The 19,115-nt window shown below is 29.8% G+C and overlaps 1 protein-coding gene across 1 annotated transcript in view; it reads right to left on the bottom strand.

Annotated features, from left to right (window-relative positions):
• Pen (karyopherin subunit alpha) overlaps positions 1-19,115 on the bottom strand; it is a 65,173-nt gene that overhangs the window by 21,428 nt on the left and 24,630 nt on the right. Inside the window, exons 6-8 of the mRNA XM_075359765.1 lie at positions 9,366-9,504; positions 3,830-4,188; positions 966-1,148 (exon numbers count right to left, since the gene is read on the bottom strand). Coding sequence (XP_075215880.1) covers positions 966-1,148; positions 3,830-4,188; positions 9,366-9,504 — 681 coding nt within the window. The remainder of the gene's footprint in view (positions 1-965; positions 1,149-3,829; positions 4,189-9,365; positions 9,505-19,115) is intronic.

Here is a 19,115-nt window from a genome sequence, read left to right as displayed (position 1 = left end):
AAAAGTTAATAAGTTCTGCGAGAGGTTATAAACTGTATATTTTATTTATTTTGGTTAACAGTGTACTTTATTAACTTGATTATTGGATAATTTTAGTTATCTTTTATTATCCTTTTCTTGGGAAATAAAAATAGTTTATTAGTACAGAAGAATTATGTTATAATTTTATTAGTTTAAGTGAAAGGGAAAGCATATTGAATTTCTCAGTTAGCCCCTTCAATAAACTTATCTTTCTAAACGTTCTGTTCATTAACATCAGGAGTGGTTTTGATTTTAATTAAAAAATATGTATTTTCCACTCCAGCATATTTTCAAGTTCGTATGCAAACATAAAATGGTTTTAACAGAGTTCAAATAAGTTTTCTGATACAGGAACAATTCTTAAAACTTTACTCTTCAATACTTCCAATGATCATAATTTGTCAACTCTGGGTTGTTTAGCCTTTCAGTTGAATTTTCTTTTTTTAAATTAATTTTCCATTCAAATAAAATTTCAAGATAAATGTAAAAACTGTAATCGACTTCTAAGATGTAAACAGCAATTAAATATACTACTTTACTAAAATATATTTTTTAATAAAAACTAAGTAGTTTGTAAAAATCGCTAATACTACAGAACAATCTTTTAAACTGTAATTTGTACAACATACCAAACCATAACACTTAAAAAAATAATTTTTAAATCAATCCTGTAGTCCATACTACCTAAAATATTTGCAATATATCAAAAAAATAAAAAAAACGCATGCAAACAACTGAAATATTGTAAGCTGTCAAATCTGCTTTTTGAAAATCATACAAAACAGTGTGTTCAGATAGTAATGACTGACAGTAAATGTATTCTTACCTGTTTGTGTGTAAGAAGTTTTATTGGATTTTGCATACTTATCACACACAATAAAGTAAGAAAATTAAGAAAGCAAGAAAAAATGTTAAAAAACCGATAAAATAAAAAAAACCATTACCTGTAATATATTGATAAGTCCATCTAAAACTACTATAACAGTCTTCCAGTCCTTAGCTTCAAGCATATTACATAATGGAGGTAATACATTATATTGTAATAATACTGAGATCTGTTCAATGCTTCCACCAGATGTAAAATTAGTTACAGCCCATACTGCTTCCTTCTGAGATTTATAATCACCCTACGAAATAACAATAAAGAGTTACAACTGGAAATATATAATTTGTATGGAAAATTATATTGCATGTGTGTGTGTGTATATATATATATACACACACACATACCAGGTGAGTAACAAAAACCGAACAATTACATACTAAACACAATTGCAACATTTTATGAATAAAATAAAAACAAATTGTATATTTACGTATTTACAAATTTTTACAAAAGATGTTCGAAGTGAGCGCCCTGTACAGCAATGCACTCTTGTGCTTGAGTGAACATATTGGGTCATCTGATGTAAAACATTATCAATGCTGACAATTTCTTTTTTAATATTTGCCTTCATTGCATTTTTTTTTTTTGTTCAACAATGTTTTTGAGAAGCCAGTCACAATAATTAAGACATTTCAGTTTGTCTGTTCTTTTAAGTTGTTGAACTGTAGTTACATATCATGTAGTTTCAAATTTAAATCATGAAAAATCTTAGAGCAAAAATATAAATTTTTTCAGATTGTTACTCTTTCCTGGATACTGGTAACTGGAAAATTTTCTGCAAAATATTTGATGCATTTCATATAAAGATCCAAAACACATAATAGGTGTCCACTATAGCAAACATGACTGAATAAGGAATTTTAGAAAAACATAACTGCAAATAATAAAATTATACTGTGGTGAGTCATGAACAGTTTACAACTGACAATATGCAAGAGTACATACATAACTAGTGGGGCTAGTAGTGACAGCAATGGCAGCAGATAAAAGGTGAGCCAACTCAGTTTATGTTGCTAACCTTGGATGCAAGCTACTTCAGTGCGTTCACCCTGTTTTAAATAAATAAATACACACACAATACAGGGTTATATATGTGTATCAGTAGCTTTCTTAAGGGTTTACCCCCAGAAAATATTAAATCAATACAAGTAAGTTTGGCTTTAACTAGATAGGCAGATCAGCCAATAGTCTGTTGATTTTTTATGCAATAAGTGGATATTAAACAAGTCACTGCAATTCCACAGAAACACATAATTGCTTCACAAGGCTCTACTAAAGAAACAGCAGCTCTACTAGCTACTACGTGGCAGCATGACACAATAAATAGAGAATGATTAACCCAAATTCCATGGCACTTTCCTGTACAAGTGAAGGAAGAATGAGTAAAGTATAAGGAAAAAAACAGGAAGAAGAATAGGACAATCTCATCAAACCACAGATGTATGCCTCTTGTCTAGGATAATAAAAAAAAAAAGGTAGGAGAAATAAAATCTGCTTATATGCAGATGATACAAATATAAAAATATCTTGTTCAACCATAACGCATCAGAAATTTCTTCCTTTATTTTGGTTTCATTACCCAATTTTTTAATAAGAAATTCACTAATTTACTACTTGACCTTGAAATAATTTCATTTGGAACTTTGTATAAGACATTACCTACATCTCCAAATACCTGTGAAATAAGTATATAATCTTGACTGAATAAAATTGAATTAAACTGAGTTTGCATGACTCACAATAAAAAAAACTTTCTCATCTGTCATTCTTTATGTATCTAAGGGTCTGTATTTTCTTTTTACTTTGATTTTATTTTCATTCTCATTTATAGGTTTAACCAACACATTTTATTTTACTCACTTTTTTTAATTCTTTTTCTTTATATTGATATTAATGCATGTCAGTTATCAATTGCATTTGTGATGTGCAGTAATTTGTTTTTCTTGAACTGAATTAGTATGTTTGTGTGTACACTAGATTTCACTTTGTAAAAATAGTTGCAGTGCACTTTAAGAATTTCATTGTTACCTTTACAAGAATAAGGACTGTAGATCTGGGGATAAAGTAATACTGCATTTAATGCTTAACTGTTTAGAATAATCACAAACAGGAGTAAAATCATAATACAAGGTGTTAAAAAGATAATTTACCTCATGCACTAGGATAACAGCATCTACTATAAAGCTATTTTTACCAAAATAATTTGTATGTGTAGAAAACAATAAATTGGACTCTTAAGAAAGCAAAATGTTAAACATAAGGATTTTTGGATTTTTATATAAAAATTATTTTGTATAATAAAAATAGTTAACAAATCTAAAAGTAGATTTTGCCATCTGAAGAGATAAACAGCAATGCTACAATCAAATTAGCACAAAACCAAGACAAGGACCTTCCCCATTACCTATTGCAAATTAATATTAGATAGAATAAATTTATACAATTTTGTAAAATGAACACCATCAAGATATAGTAAGAAAAGATAAGAAAATCATATTTGGATTACATGAACATATTTAGAATATACAATATTACAATAAATAACACCCACATTTATTAACCACTGATAATTTTTTAAATCATTTTATCTCCCAAAAAAAGGTTAAAGAATGGTTAATTTTATATATTACAGTGAGTTCAATCCTCAGTTCAAACATCATTCTATAATTACCTTTGATTACTAATTTACAAATTCAATTCTCATAAAAACAACTCTTAGGAAAGTTTTTTTATGAGTTTATTTTTTTAAGTACTAACACATGTAAATAAAAGCTACATAACCAAAATAATTTACCAAATTATTACGCTTTCTGTATTCATAACTGAAATATTATACTTTAATACCTGTACTTGATTTAACTTAAAAACTTATTAAATGAATTTAAAATAACTTATAACAAATGAACAAGCTTTACAACATACCGACTGAAGAACATTTAATAATGGCATTAATACACCAGATTCTATTACATGTTGAATCTGATTATGATTGCCAGCAGTAATATTTGATACAGTCCAGGCAGCTTCTTTAACTATATTGCTTTTTGGATGTACTAGCAGATTGCACAATTGCGTCAGACCACCGGCATTAATAACCGAATCTGTTTGGACATCGGTACCGGTAACAATATTTCCAACAGTACGTAAAGCAGGCGTTAGAACACTCACTGCAGGGTTTGAAAGATGAGCGACTAACTGAGGAACCATTCCTGTGTCAACAATGGCTTGGATCTTGTCATTGCTGCCATCAGTTAGATAGGATAGAGCCCAACAAGTATCAGCTAAAATAACAAAAAAATAAAACATCATTATTTACTAATTAAGAATGCAACATTTTTAATACAGGAGGAAACGATAAAATGACCAGAACATTGGGAAGAAGCTTAAATGTTTGTTAGTTTCTCAGCCAGCAGAATGATAAAGATACACAATTACTCTTAAAGAATCGCTGATCACTTATGACACTGTTGGTTTATCATTTTACTGTTAAGAGCTTTTACAGTTTGTATTATCTATAGCAACAGGGGCAGAAATCTGAATTTTTTAAACTTATCCTATTCTCAACAATTTTTTTTAGTCATTTATTGTTGTTTTTAAATTAATAATTATTTAAAAATAATCTATTTCTACAAATTTATTATTTTGTTACAATTTTCACACAACCAATATGTACATCCATATTTTCTCAGTATAATATAACCTCTACTGTAGAAAATTTTATTACAGGAACTTACTGTCTAAAATCTGTTACTTATCCAAATATTCATTTTTGGCGTAATATATAACTAATTTTCCTTCTTATTAACCAACAATAATGAACTAATAAAATTTTTACATCAGACTGAAGATAACTTATTAGATGTATAGCGAGTGGTTTGGTGTCTCACATGAGGAAATTTCTTGCCAGAAATAACTTCTAAAAAGGTGGGGGAGATGGAAGCAATTTAGGTCTCTTTTCTTTAACCCACCGGGTTGGTCTAGTAGTGAACACGTCTTCCCAAATCCACTGATTTGGAAGTCGAGAGTTCCAGTGTTCAAGTCCTAATAAAGGCAGTTTTACTTTTATATGGATTTGAATACTAGATTGTGGATTCCGGTATTCTTTGGTGGTTGGGTTTCAATTAACCAAATATCTCAGAATGGTTTAACTGAAACTGTGCAAGACTACACTTCATTTACAATCATACATATCATCCTCTGAAGAAATACCAGAACGGTAATTCCCAGAGGGTAAACAGGAAAAGAAAGGTCTCTTTTCTTTATCACAGAAGAAACTTTAGCCTACCACTTAGCCTAAAACTGAATATCTAAAATTGTTCAGAAGTGTAGACTCTGTATTTTATTTTCATTATATTTCATTAAAGAATTTTAATGCGACTAAAAAAATAAGAGAATAAATAAGAGTAAAATTTCCTGTTTCTTTAAAAATTGAAGATAACATTTTAAAACACAATGAAAAGTCTCCGGAGCTTGTAATTACTTTAGTGAATATAATATTTCTGCCCATGAATCTTTAGTAGGGAGCTCTTTGCTTTGAATGAAAGTTTAATGTAAAAAAAAAAAGTTATAAAATGAACAAAATATAAATTACTACTTTTTTCTGATAACTGGCAAAAAAATAAAATAAAAAAGTCTTTACAAAATGTTCTGGGACTAAGGCTATAAAAATGGAAAAATGGTGGTGAAATTTCATGGGCAAAACTCTTAACTTGTTGAGAGAAGGTCTTGTGAACAAGATAACCAAAAACTCATTCAGTTTGGGCTAACAGCTTCTGGTTGAATGTATGTTTTTTATGAAGGTATTTTTTTGTTCCTATAATTGGATTTTAAAATAGAACAATGTCAAAAGAAATTTTGTTTTTTACTCAGAAAAAATGTAATAGTAACATTTGAAATTACAAACAAGATCATGAAAAAAGTAATATATGTCTTGTTCACATATGTTTGAGTGGTATGCTTGTTATTGTGATGGTCTGATGTCAAAAACAATGAGAGAGGGGAGGCCAGTAATCAGCTCTAGCAATGAAAACTTTGAACGTGCACATGAATTACTGGAGATGCTGTCTACTAAGAAGTCTGGAAATGTTTATTAGACCAAATTCATCATGTGACTGAATGTTCATAAAAAAGGATTAGTTGAACTTCTCGAAAACAAGCCAGTTCAATGTCATCACTATAAAGTACTTTTGAGCCAAATGACAAGTGACTGTGCTGGATATCACACTCCATACTTATACTTGCCAGAAATAGTCCCTGCTATTTTCTACTTCCTTAAGTCAAGATCCCCATGAAGAAAGAAAAGTACAAGTTGATAGATGCCATAAATGAGTGTTACATACATTCTAATGGCAATTTTAAAAGAAGTCTTCTCCAGGGCTTTAGAAGATTTTATAACCAATCTAAATGTTATATCACACTGACAGGCAACTACGCAGAAGCTTCAATACAAATATTTTTTTTTTCGTTTTTGTAGCCTCAGTCCTGGAACTTTATGTACAGAATGCATATGATTCTAGTCTAAGTGTAGATAAAATTAGTGTAAAAAATATTAAAATTACTTTAAAAAAAATCACTAATAATATTATGAGATCTTACAAAGGCATTTGACACAGGTTGGTTCTAAAAAATATTTGCAATTAAAATAAGATTGTAATGTAATTTACATGGTTTACAAGCTATTTAAGAATTTGACTACAAATAAAAATAAGCAATCAAATTAGTAACTTAAGCGTTACAAAACATAATATACCACATTGGGTGTAGCAATTTTGGCAGTGTATAAAAGAATTATGTAATTTGAGAAAATTACATACATTACCGCCAATTAAATAAGTTATTGATAGAAAAATCAGATCTTTGCAACCTCAAATAAAATTTCGAATCAACTGTGAAAATATGGTTTGATATGAACTCTTGAATATTAATAAAATGAATTACATTACATTTTCTTGATATAAAAATAGCCAATATGTTATTTAAATTTAAAATTGAGCGAGGGGTATTCCATTTTAATTCAACAAATGATCAGTAACATTGCTATTTTTCATTTTGGTGATATTTGGTATATAACTACCCACCTGGTAGTAGTCAAAAAATACTTTTTTATATTTAAAAAAAAAATTTTTTCTTGAGTAATAGACTATTTTCTAACTCGCCAACAGGTAAAAACAGCCATTTTCATCACTTTTTCAGACACACAGAGTAAGTACCTTACCCACCAACCAGACACAAAGTTTAGGTCATAAATCAGCAAATTTTTAAATTATGTTTTTCTTTGACGGCTGTGTACAATTCACATAAGATAAGTCTATTTTGAATATTAATTTTCTTCCAGTTAGCTTGTCTTACAGACACAATCCTTCTTGCCTGGCATCAATTGGGTAAAAATCTTTGACACATTTAATAACATTTTCATCAATTTCATGACTTTCTTTTTGAATGCTCCAGCTGGTTGATAATAAACTTAAAATTAATTTTTTCCTGGGTTGAATGTAACTGTTTTCAGTTTATCCTTTATTTCAATGATTAATTCTTCATATTCTCTACCTAAATCAGCATAATTTTGTGGTACTAAACTGGTTTCTTCTGTAGAAATAGTTAATTTACTGGTAACTGACTCTGCTATTTTTCTAACTTTAAAATTGGTTCCTTTGCGTGGCTCGATAATTTTTTAATCTTAATGGGGGAAATACCAAGTGCTGAACAAGCTTTATTCATCGATTCAACTGTAACACATTGAGGCTCAAATATATCTTGACATTCCGGTTTGCTTTCTGTTGTGGTTTTTGTATTTTGTTTAAGCATTTTGTACATAGAGCTCTGCTTGAAATTAATTTTAAATTTAGATTGCTTCATGAAAGTGTCAAAGATATTTCTTGAAGAGATTTCTTAACCGGTTTAGTGTGACAGCTAAATGGGTCACTTTTCCCATTAATATGAAAATATTATCTAAATATTCAGTTTTATGAAGAGTAATTAATAAAATTAATAAATAAAAGGTATTAACACGAGGAACAATATAAGATATCACATTGAAATCAAAACAGTAACTGAGCCTTCTACATGTGCACATTTAGGATTAGGCAAACATTCATGTCCGTGCATGTCTATTCACTTTTGTGTTTATGAGTTTGTGTCTATGAGTCATACTCTAAATAACAAATCTAGCATATAAACTATCTCATTATAGACATAACAAAATATTTTGTATAGTAGGTGTACATTATATCAGAAAAAATATATGCTGTGAATTTTTTTGGTTTCCATTGTTCACAGTTAGAAAGAACAGTGTTTTTAGCGGTTTTGATGACTTCATTAGTAGTCAACCCCTTTTGGGTAACAAGATAAATTTTATTTGGTTGTAAAGCACATAAAAACTACTTACTGCTGTCAGATTTTTGCCACCTGTCCCACATGTGATTTTTGGGCCTCGAAATTAAGAAATTTTCAAAATCTTATGATTTGGTGGTCATTTTTTTAAAAATGAAGGACACTAACAGTCAAATTCTTTTTTTGTAAGTGCTACTAGTACCCAATATTTAAAAGGTATAAAACAGGTCTGTTACCCCTAGCCCTTCATTACTTATTTTGGACCCAAATTTGAAAAAAAACAATTTGTAAACAAAGTTTCAGTAAACATTACAAGATCTGGTTATGTAACTAAATGGATTTTGAGTACCAAGATGAAGTTCCATCTTTCCGTTTTGAGCTTTGTATGATGTAAAATAAGAATGCTACAGCTGATGGAAAAAGTGGACAAAAATGGCCGTTTTAACCTGTTTGCAAGTTAGAAAGTCTATTACTCAAGATAAAATCTGGCCACTACAAGGTGGGTAGTTATCATATACCAAATATCATCAAGATCAAAAATAGTGATGCAATAAAATTTTTGAAAATTTGTTGAATTAAAATGGAATACCCCGTGAAGAAAATTGAAAACTTGTGATCGTAACAAAATTAAAAAGACTCAATCACACAACCATATCATAAATTAATAATTAAAATTAACAAATGCCTCAATACAATTTATGGTTCAAATGCTGCTGTGATATGCATGTAAGACAATAACAAAAAAAACTCAAAATAAAGTTAGTAATCATCATAAAGTAAGTAATTCGCTAAGAATTTATTTATAAATGACAATATTCAGATGGTAAATTTAAAAGAAGCTGTGGCTAATCCTGTACAATCATAGTATATCTTGTTTTCATCCATTAAAAAGTCTCTAACATTGAATTACAGCACACTGAAAAATTCACTTAGTATAAATTTAATTTGAACAGACATAATTACACTATTGTAATGACACAGAAATACTAAAAACTGAAAAAGATAATAAAATGTATATGTTTTTAACTGCATAGCAAAACATTTTTGCTTGCTAAGAAAAAATAATTTCTTAATAAAATTGTCACATCATAAAGATATTCAGTGATAAATACATTGAAAATTACCTTACCTAATACATCATTGTCATTGTAATTAAGAAGCTTATTAAGAAGCGGCAAACATAATCTAACACTCTCGAATGATGGTGGTGGTGATTTATGTCTACAGAGATTAGAAATTGTCCATACAACATTACGCAGAAATCCAGTCTAAAAAATAAACAGTTTTATTACAAAACATAATCATATATGAAATTGTTTCTAATTATAATGAAGTGAGTAGAATAATCATTTTTTTTAATCTATTTGAATATATGTTAATTATACTGTACCTTTTTAAAGAATATTTACTAAGTTACTTGGAATGTGCTGTACTTATTCAAAATGTATTTTCTATAGTCACAAATTTTCTTGGATATGATAATAAGTTTTAACCAATAGGGTCACACCTACGAATACCCATCACATACGGAATTAATCAGTTTCATTATTGGCACCACTGAGGTTTTTCAGCTTGCTCTCTCTTTCTTTTTGTTCAGCAAATATCTCTATTATCCTTCACCTCCCCTCACCCAATCAGCTAAATATTTTTTTTTTCTGCAACTGAACACAATCGAGTGTGTCAGTCACAGGTTGTGATTCCCACTTTTTTTTCACTGAATCTGACAGATGTAGGTGTGATCGTGAGGTACCTTTTGATCATGGGGTACTTTTTTTTAATCTATAGGTTATAATAAAAAGTGATCTCTATATATATTTTTTTTAACTCTTTTTACTTTGCATTAATATAGTCTTACACTACATGTTTTCATTTCAAATTATGTTCAATTATGTCTCCCTCTCTTGTATTAAATTTTATTAACCCTGATTTCATTCTTTTTTTTATTATTAATGTTACTAATTAAATTTTGGTTTTATATTTATTGTAGGATGAATAGTGAAAGCTTTATCATACTGATGACTCAGACTTTATGTACAAAAAAAGCAAATTATTTGCAGATGAGGAATATGGATATTGGCAAGGTCAACAAACGAGCAGATGAAACAGGGAACCACTTTATAATGATGAAGAACAAGCTCTTCTAGGAAATAACAATGAAGATAATGAGGAGGAAGCTGAAGAGGAACCATCAATTTACAAAGGGAAGAACAGCAATGAATGGGAATCAAGGAAGAAACCTTTAACAGAGGTAATGTTGCAGCTCATAATATAATCATAGGATTGCCAGGATCGATTCATTACATGAAGCAACCACTAGGTATCTCTCCAACAAAAAGAAATGTTTGGAAAAAGCTGTTCGATTCAGAGATGATTGATGAAATACTGAAATGAATGAATTTTCATTTATCTAATAAAAGAGTTACTCTGAAAAATGATCAACAACTGTACCATGCTGATCTAACCAAGAATGAGTTACTTGCTTTTATAGGGTTACTCATGTTGAGTCCAGTATTGAAATTAACTAGGGAGAACAGTAAGGTCTCTATTTCAAGATTATAACTGCTGGTGAAAAATTTCTCGTCTTATGTTGGTCAATAAGATTTATTGACAACAAAACTGCACTGCACTTTGACTTTGACTTCTTGATCACCCAACAAGGGTAGCAGCTACAGCCATTAGCTGCAATTTTTAAATATTCATCTCCAACAGTACTCTTTTATATACTCTCACTGGAACCCATACAATCTACAAATCTCACGTTCCTTTTAGGGGAAATTGGAGATTTTACATTTACATGCCAAATAAGTCTGTGAAATACAAGCTCAAACTTTTGTGCTTGATCGATGCAAAATGACATCTGCATAACGCTTATGTTTATAAAAGGAAAACTCTGATGGGGAAACCCTTTCTACAGAAGAACAGAAATTAGATATCCCTACACAGAGCTTCATTCAATTAGCAAAGCCCATTTATAACTTCCAACAGGAATATAACAGCTGATAATTGGTTCAGCTCATATGAAGCAGTGATGGTTAAAAAAAAACAAAAACAAAAAAAGACAAAGTTCCAACAAACTTTGTTGGAACAATGAAGAAAAATAACCATGCCCCCTGAATTCATAAACACTAAAAAAAGAAACCTTTATTGAACATGAAATATGGATTCTCCAAGGAAAAAATAACCTTTTTCTCCCAAAAAGTGAAGACTATAATAAAGTTGTAAATCTAATATCTGATACTATTCACTATTATAATGAAACAGTGCCATAAGACAGAGATGGCCTTTCATTATTTTTTTCTGCACTCATTACAAGTTTTATCCTAATGGAGAATGTACACCTTACAATATTGATGAGTCAAAATTCCAACAAACAAAATGGAAACGAAGTACAGCTTCAAGTATTCTTATAAGTTACAACAAACATCCTATACTTGTGTAGAATGATGAAAGCCCATATGCATGTAATGCTCACGAAAACTGTGCCTTAATTATATAAAAAAAAGAGAAGAAAGGAAAATGAAAACTGATTTTTATAAAAAAACATTGGTAGGAAATTAGATGTGTAAATTGTGCTCAATATGATATTGGTTTTATAAAGCATTGTTCTGTGATTTTTTCTTGTTCATTTTGTATAAGTTGTGGTTTTTATTATTACCTGTAATGACTTTAAACTTAATTTGTAATGTATAAAGTGAATTACTAAAAAGCACTTATCAGCAAAAATTGCTGATAAAACTTATCAAAAAAAAAAAATTGTAAAATTACCCCCAGGAAAAATATTTTTTTATGTTTATTAAAGGAGTATATACTTTTTAAGTTTTTTTTTTAAATCAAGTTTATAATTGTCAGAGTTTAATCTACATAGTTTAGTTAGTTCCTAACCCTAAAAATTAGTAAATATTTCATTTTTTCATGCAAAAATTAATTTTTACAAACTCAAATGTTTCTAGATACAGGCACACAAGCATTGTTTATACTATTTTATAATACGTTATATTAAAAAAAAATGTGTATAAGGGGTTATTCAGGAAATTAACTTCAATTTAAATAATTTATTACATACATCTTTTTAGCTACATTTCCACATGTGTCCAAATTAAGGCACTGGTCATACTTGTAAACAAGTTTTTGAATATCCTTGTCAAAAAACTCTGCCACCTCTGAATTAGGGAATAACAGAGTTTTGGTGACCATAAAAAAGGTGTGATCTTGGTTGATTTTATGGAAAGAGGCATGTCATTTAATGCTGAAATTTACCGCAAGACATTGAAGAAACTGAGAAGGGCCAAGCAAATCAGATGATGTGGCATGCTGAGTTCAGGGATCATTTTTCTTCACGACAATGGTCATCTGCATACTGCAGTATACACTCAACACCAAAACGAAAGTTTCTAGTGGGAGTTGTTTAAATCCATACAGTACTGATTTGGCTCCCAGTGACTATCACCTTTTCCCAAACATGAAGAAACTGTAAGCAACGCAGCATTTTGAAAATGACAAAGAGTTGAATAATGGTGTTACTTCCTGCTTAATTCACAGGTGGCAGTTTTATGACAAGGTATTCAAAAATGTTTTACAGACGTGACTACTGGCGTAATTTGAAAGGCAATATATAGAAAAATAGATAAAATATGTATAATTTTTTTTAAAAATTGGTGTTTTTTTTTTAATAACAAATTAGAATTTACTTTCTGAATAGCCCTCACAATTAGAACACTTTAGTGCATTTAAACAGGGAAAAAGACATATAGGTTTGAAGTACACAGGTGTGACAAGAGGTTAAAAATATTTAATATTAGCTGATCCGGCAATGCTTCGCCATTGCTAGAATTGAGTATGTATATATTAAATGAACATAAATGAAAGTCTGATAAAACGTTAAAAACTGAACATTACAGAACTTCACAAAATTTAACATTTCAAAATGGAAACTACAGCTACTTCAATCCTCTGGCTCAAATTGAGTAGATTAGTAGGTGGCAGACACATAAACAAGATCCTATATAAAAACTTAAAGGAAAGATCACATTGGGTCAGATAAGGTAATCCTGGAGGCCACCATTTACGAACAAAAATTTAGTTGTAACAAAATTTATTTGTGTTGTGAAATAAAATTCTCTGGTTCATCTTGTAGTTAAAGAAAGCCATGTACACAGCATATCTGAATAAGCAACTGTAGTTACACTTGCTTCATAAAAAAAGAACGGCCTGTAAACTTACCATCAGCATGTTGTACAGAAAATGACGTTGTCCCTTTCACGCCATAAGAGTTCATGGAGATTTTGGAAATGCATGTAAACTTTTCCACTAAGATAAAATGTTGAATCATCATTAATCACAATTGACCAAGAAAATCTTCATGTTGCAACACTGATTGATTGTCTGCTTGATTGTCTAAAGCATAGCATAGTCTGTAAAACTTCAAAGCCTATAACTGTCAACCGTATGGGCGCATATGTAGCAATTTCCTTAAAAACATTTAACAATCTCATCACCGGCAATCCTAAAAGATTTTCTAGAACTATACAGGAAAGAGTGCTATTGTCACTCGTGAGGGTCACAGTTAAACTTTTTTATGGAAAACATGTTTCTACAGATTCATATTTAGCAAACTGAAAAACAAAAAAACTTTCTGTTCAGGAGTTACTATCTTTACTAGTAATGATGTCAAGCAGAAAGAAAGCGAATCAATCTATGGTCACACATGCAACTGTCATTTTAAATATCCTGCTGATAAACAGTATACAGTAAATTTAAGAATGGAGAATATAAAACTTGGGTTACTTTCTATCAATCCTACAAGATGGTGTCCAAATCCTTTCAATTTTCATTTATGAAAATTTCAGATTTTTAAACTGAGAAAGAAATGAGAATAGTTACATTATTATGTACAGTATTATGCACAGTTATTACAGTATTATTTGATAATGTAGTTTTTTTTGTTTATTACTACCATTTTCTTAATAGTCAAAAAGAGATTACATATAACCTACAAGGGTTTGATAAAAAAAAAGTGCGGGATTTTAGTTTTTTCTCAAAAAAATGTTTATTCATCAATATTGATTTTTTTTCACCTTCAAATTACAAAATCTTTCAGATATAATACATTTGTGCCAATGTTTATTTCAATCTTTGAAGCACCTCTGGAATGCAATTCTGGTATGGTGTTTAGCTCCTTCAGCAATTTTGTCTTTATCTCTTCAATGTTGGCAAAATGTCAACTTTCATGGTTCTTTTAAGTTTGAAGAATAGGAATAAGTCATAGGAGGTCATGTCTGGTGAATACGGAGGGGCAGAGGCATCATAACAGTGTTGTTTTTGTCCAAAAATTTACAAACAAGCAGTGAAGTGTGAGCAGGTGCATTATCATGGTGCAATTACAATGAATTGTTTTGCCACAAATCTGGGCATTTTCTTTGGATTGCTTCTCAAATGGTGAAGAACTTCCACGTATTAATCCTCCTTATTGAATGTGACAGTGATTCAGCGATTGTCCATAATCATTTTCTTCCCTTTTTTAAAACTACTTTAGATTTTATGTGCTGGGATGTCCAGGGTGTTCATTATCTTCAATGTCTTCGCAGCCCTCTTGAAAACATTTGTACCACTTGTAAATGCTTATTTTATTCATAGAAAAATCGCCAAAAGCAACATTCCACATTTCCAATGTGAAGCTGCACTTTATTACACAAAAATTGATGTAAAATTTATTTATTAGCAAAATTTTATGTAAATTTTTGTTCCATTTTTCCACAAGATAAAAATCATAGACTATAGTAAAACATAACCTTTTTGACAGCCAACAATCAAATTAGCAACCTATATGGCTACCTATGTAAACGTACATTAGGCTAGTGTACAAAGACAACTAAAACAATTTGTGACAATTGGACTTTTAACAATTGTGAAAATTAAACTCTGCCTAGGAAATTCAAAAAACTCAGCATATTTTTATTATCCTTTTATGTAATTTAATTCATTAATTTTAAAATAAATTAACTGATCAGATCTCAATCTAAATTATGCCATTGATAAACTTAGCATATAAATTTCACCAAAAAGTTTCTTGCTAATTTCCCTCATGGAATTGATTTCTGCCATAAACTGAATTATACCTCTAACCTCCAACAGTAGGATTGTATATTTTAGCACTTATGATTTTTTAGAATATCTACAACATATATGCTATGCATGCATGTTCTCTATTGAATAGATATACAGAATACAATGCAATAGATGAATATATTCATGATACATTTCTGTTGTTTCTTGATAGAAAGATAATTTGTTGGTGGGATCGGCTTACCAACATGTGAAAGTAAATTTGACTCAAGACGGCAACTGGAAACTCACCTTCACTTATTTCCTTCTCCAACAAGCATGGCATGACATCTATGCCATACTTATTTTGTTTTTTTTGAGATTGACTACAACATTTTTTTGTTGCTTATGCCGCAACAGGTTGCCCACAATAGTTAGTTATGACACTAAAATACACAAACATAGTCTTGATTCAGAAAACTGGAAGTACATTTAAAATTGATCTTATTAAAAACAGTAGTTAGAAAAATCCATTTCAAGAATCCACTTCAAAAATATCAAATATACTTCCTGATATTACCAATAACATCCTCTTCATGTGATCCCTGTATACACAATTCATTATTGTGCAAATTTACTAAAGAATAATTAATTTTCATAGCTGCTAAGGACTTAATCATACTCGAATTTCACAAGTCAAAACCAAAAGTACTGTCTCTGAATGATAATGAAACTAAGCACAATCTGAGAAGAGATAAATATTAAGGAAATACTTATAACAACATTTTTCAAACATACTGATGTTTGAAAAATGTTATTTTTTGTAGCTATTTTTGCATTTAGTTTATAATCAACCCCAAACCTACAAAAAAATGCAAATTACATGAAAAATACAAGAAATCATGTGAGCACACATTGATGAGTGCTGAAAATTGTAGTCTGAGGTTACATCCAACTTGAACATGTTTAAAGGAAGACATTCTTCCTTGATCCCAATGACAAGTTTTTCATGAATTAACTGAAGAAATCATTTGATCTAATGATCAGAATAAAAGAAATAACTGGGTGACAGAGAAGGGATATTAAATTGCATTCTCATAAGAACCATAAAAAAGTGAGAACTAGTAGCTTTTCAGCACTAATGTAATACAATAGATGCCACTTATTAGAATCACTTTTGTACATAACAAAAATGAGTCAATAAAGCAGCTGATTTATTTAAGCATCAGTCATTCTCCTGTACGCTTACAAACATAACCTAAAACACAATGTATGCAGTTTAATGACTATAGCTATTAGGAACAGTGTTAATTTAAATAACATGGTTCTCATTAACAAAGTAACCTAATATTGAAAAACAAACAGAAAATATTTTCTTTATTGACAAGTGTTTTTGTTTTAGTCAATTCTGTTAAATACATTACTGTATTATAAAAATATACAGTACAAATACTAAAACATGGGGAATACTGTAAAATTTAAATTTATAAAAAGGTTTAATGCAATTAATTAAGAAAAAGCAAATCTGTAACTTACATACAGACTACACAAATTTCAGTTATTCTGCGATTCCATGTAACAGTGCTCTCTTTTTTGAAGTAAATTTTTTTAATAGTGTTCCAAGGCATCATTTTCCACTTGATAAAAATCACAGTACAGTTCTGACTTCCCCTGCATAATTCCAAATTTTCCTGTAGAACTGATAGTGTCTCAGTTATTTCTTTTGACAATGGTGCTTGCAGCCAATATATCTGTTTCTTCAATCTTGTCTTCTTCCAGCCCTTTATTCATAATTTCTGACACAATTTCATCATCAGTAACAGGAGCACAATCAAGAATGTCCTCGTCAACAGAGATCCACTGATTAATTTCATCATCCACATCTTTGATTGAACTTATTGGCAAACTCATCGAATTCAATAGAACCAGCTTTTTTAAAGCAGTTTTGAATGGTTTCAATTTTTTATTCGTTCGCTTTACATAACATGAGTAGCACCTAGAAGTGTAATCTTTTTCACTACATCATTCACAGTCTTCTCACGTCTGGCTTCATCTACCACTAGAATTAATCCTCCTCATATTTTTTCTATATAAAACTTCCAGGGTTTTTACAATTCTCCGATTTAAGGGTTGTATTAAAGCCATTGTATTCTATGGTAAAAAAAATAATTCTGTGCTTTTAGTAAAACTTAATGATGTATGAGCTGTATTAACTGTCTAAAATGAATGCCATTTTCCTTTTCTGATTAATTTTTCATTCCATTTAATCAAAAAACTGAGAAAACAAATCAAGACGTCATTTTTGTTTTAATTGTAGTTTACAGGCAAGGAAATATCTAGGATTTTATGATTTGCCTATAACTAGGAGTTTTATTATCACATCCACTCATGTTGCAAGTGAGAACTGTAACACGATCTTTCTGTTTTTTACCATCTGAGTTGTCAATTTGTTTTAAAACATAATGAAAAATCAGGAAATGCTCTGAAATATAACCCTAGTCCATTGCAATTGTAGATATCATCAGGTTTGAAGTTTTTTAAAATTTCAGGAATGCAGTTCTTATATTACTCCAGCTGTTTGCAGCAGGTTGATCAGCATCCAATTTTTCACCAAATTTCTTGTAAACAATAGTGTTTCTTTCGGAGAGAGCCAACCATCTGTTGATTGAATTCATGATCACCAAATTTTTCTACAAATTGTTTTGTTTTTAACATCAAGATTACACAACTGATAGCACATTTAATGTTCCTGCCTCAGTGAACCACTTTAATAAAGTGTGTTCAACAGTTTCATTCTTACAATCACATTTCCTCTTGTTCACATTTCCCAAGTCCATGTTCTCATTTAAGATTGCAGCCTCCAATTCTTTGCAGCTTTTAATGATACAAGAAGAGCACACACAAGAAGAAAACTAAAAGATTTAAACAAACATACAAATGTATGAATAAACCATATCTACAGTATATACAATGTAGAAAGATGAATGATTTAAAGGGTACTGCATTGCACATCCGCATATTTAGTCTGCTATCTTTTACAGATGTAAATCTAATGCCACACTGTTTATCTTTAGCTATCTAGCGGCAAGACCATGGTATGATATACTCCATTTCCTGGGAGTTTTTTTTACTGGAGAACAACATAATGTAATGCAATAAAGATAAATAATCCACTTTATAACAACATAAAATATAAAAAATGTTGATTCAACAAACAGATTCTTGATTCTATTACAGAAAGAAATTTATAAATATTTATATATTTTTTCTGTATTTTGGTTTGGGTTTTAGAAAAATGATTCAATAATCCAGCTGATTCAATTACCCAGCGATTCTAACACACGACATCTACTGTACATAACTCTTATAAAGAAAAAAAAAAATTGATGAAAAAAAGACAAACTTCAGGCAAACATGCAATAATTTATTTTAGGTTTAATAGAGAATAAAATAATAATTGTGTAAGTAATATTAGTTTGTGTTAACAAACTAAGCTTAAAACTGCTTCAATATTCATATAATTAAGCTTCATACTTTATGCTTGTGTAGAGATTATATATATTTACTTGTGTAGAGATTATATTTTACTCAACAGAAAAGAAAAATCAATTTAAATAATCAAGTCCAGTAATAATTAACTGCAGCAGTCTTTTATACATAAAAAAAACTGGCATTGCATGACACATAAATGGCTTAGCTAGAATATTAGGTATTTTACAATAACAAGTAATATTAAATTAAAAGATTTCTTTAAAATATTTAACTTTTAAAAACTAAAAAAAAGGTTATGGTAAATAATTATCACTAAGAACATCACACAATTCTTAAAACATATACT

Source organism: Lycorma delicatula, chromosome 3 (genome assembly GCF_047948215.1).
Source record: "Lycorma delicatula isolate Av1 chromosome 3, ASM4794821v1, whole genome shotgun sequence".
Classification (NCBI taxonomy): domain Eukaryota; kingdom Metazoa; phylum Arthropoda; class Insecta; order Hemiptera; family Fulgoridae; genus Lycorma; species Lycorma delicatula.
Note: the sequence above shows the minus strand (reverse complement) of the source record. Positions and strands in the feature narration are given on the sequence as shown.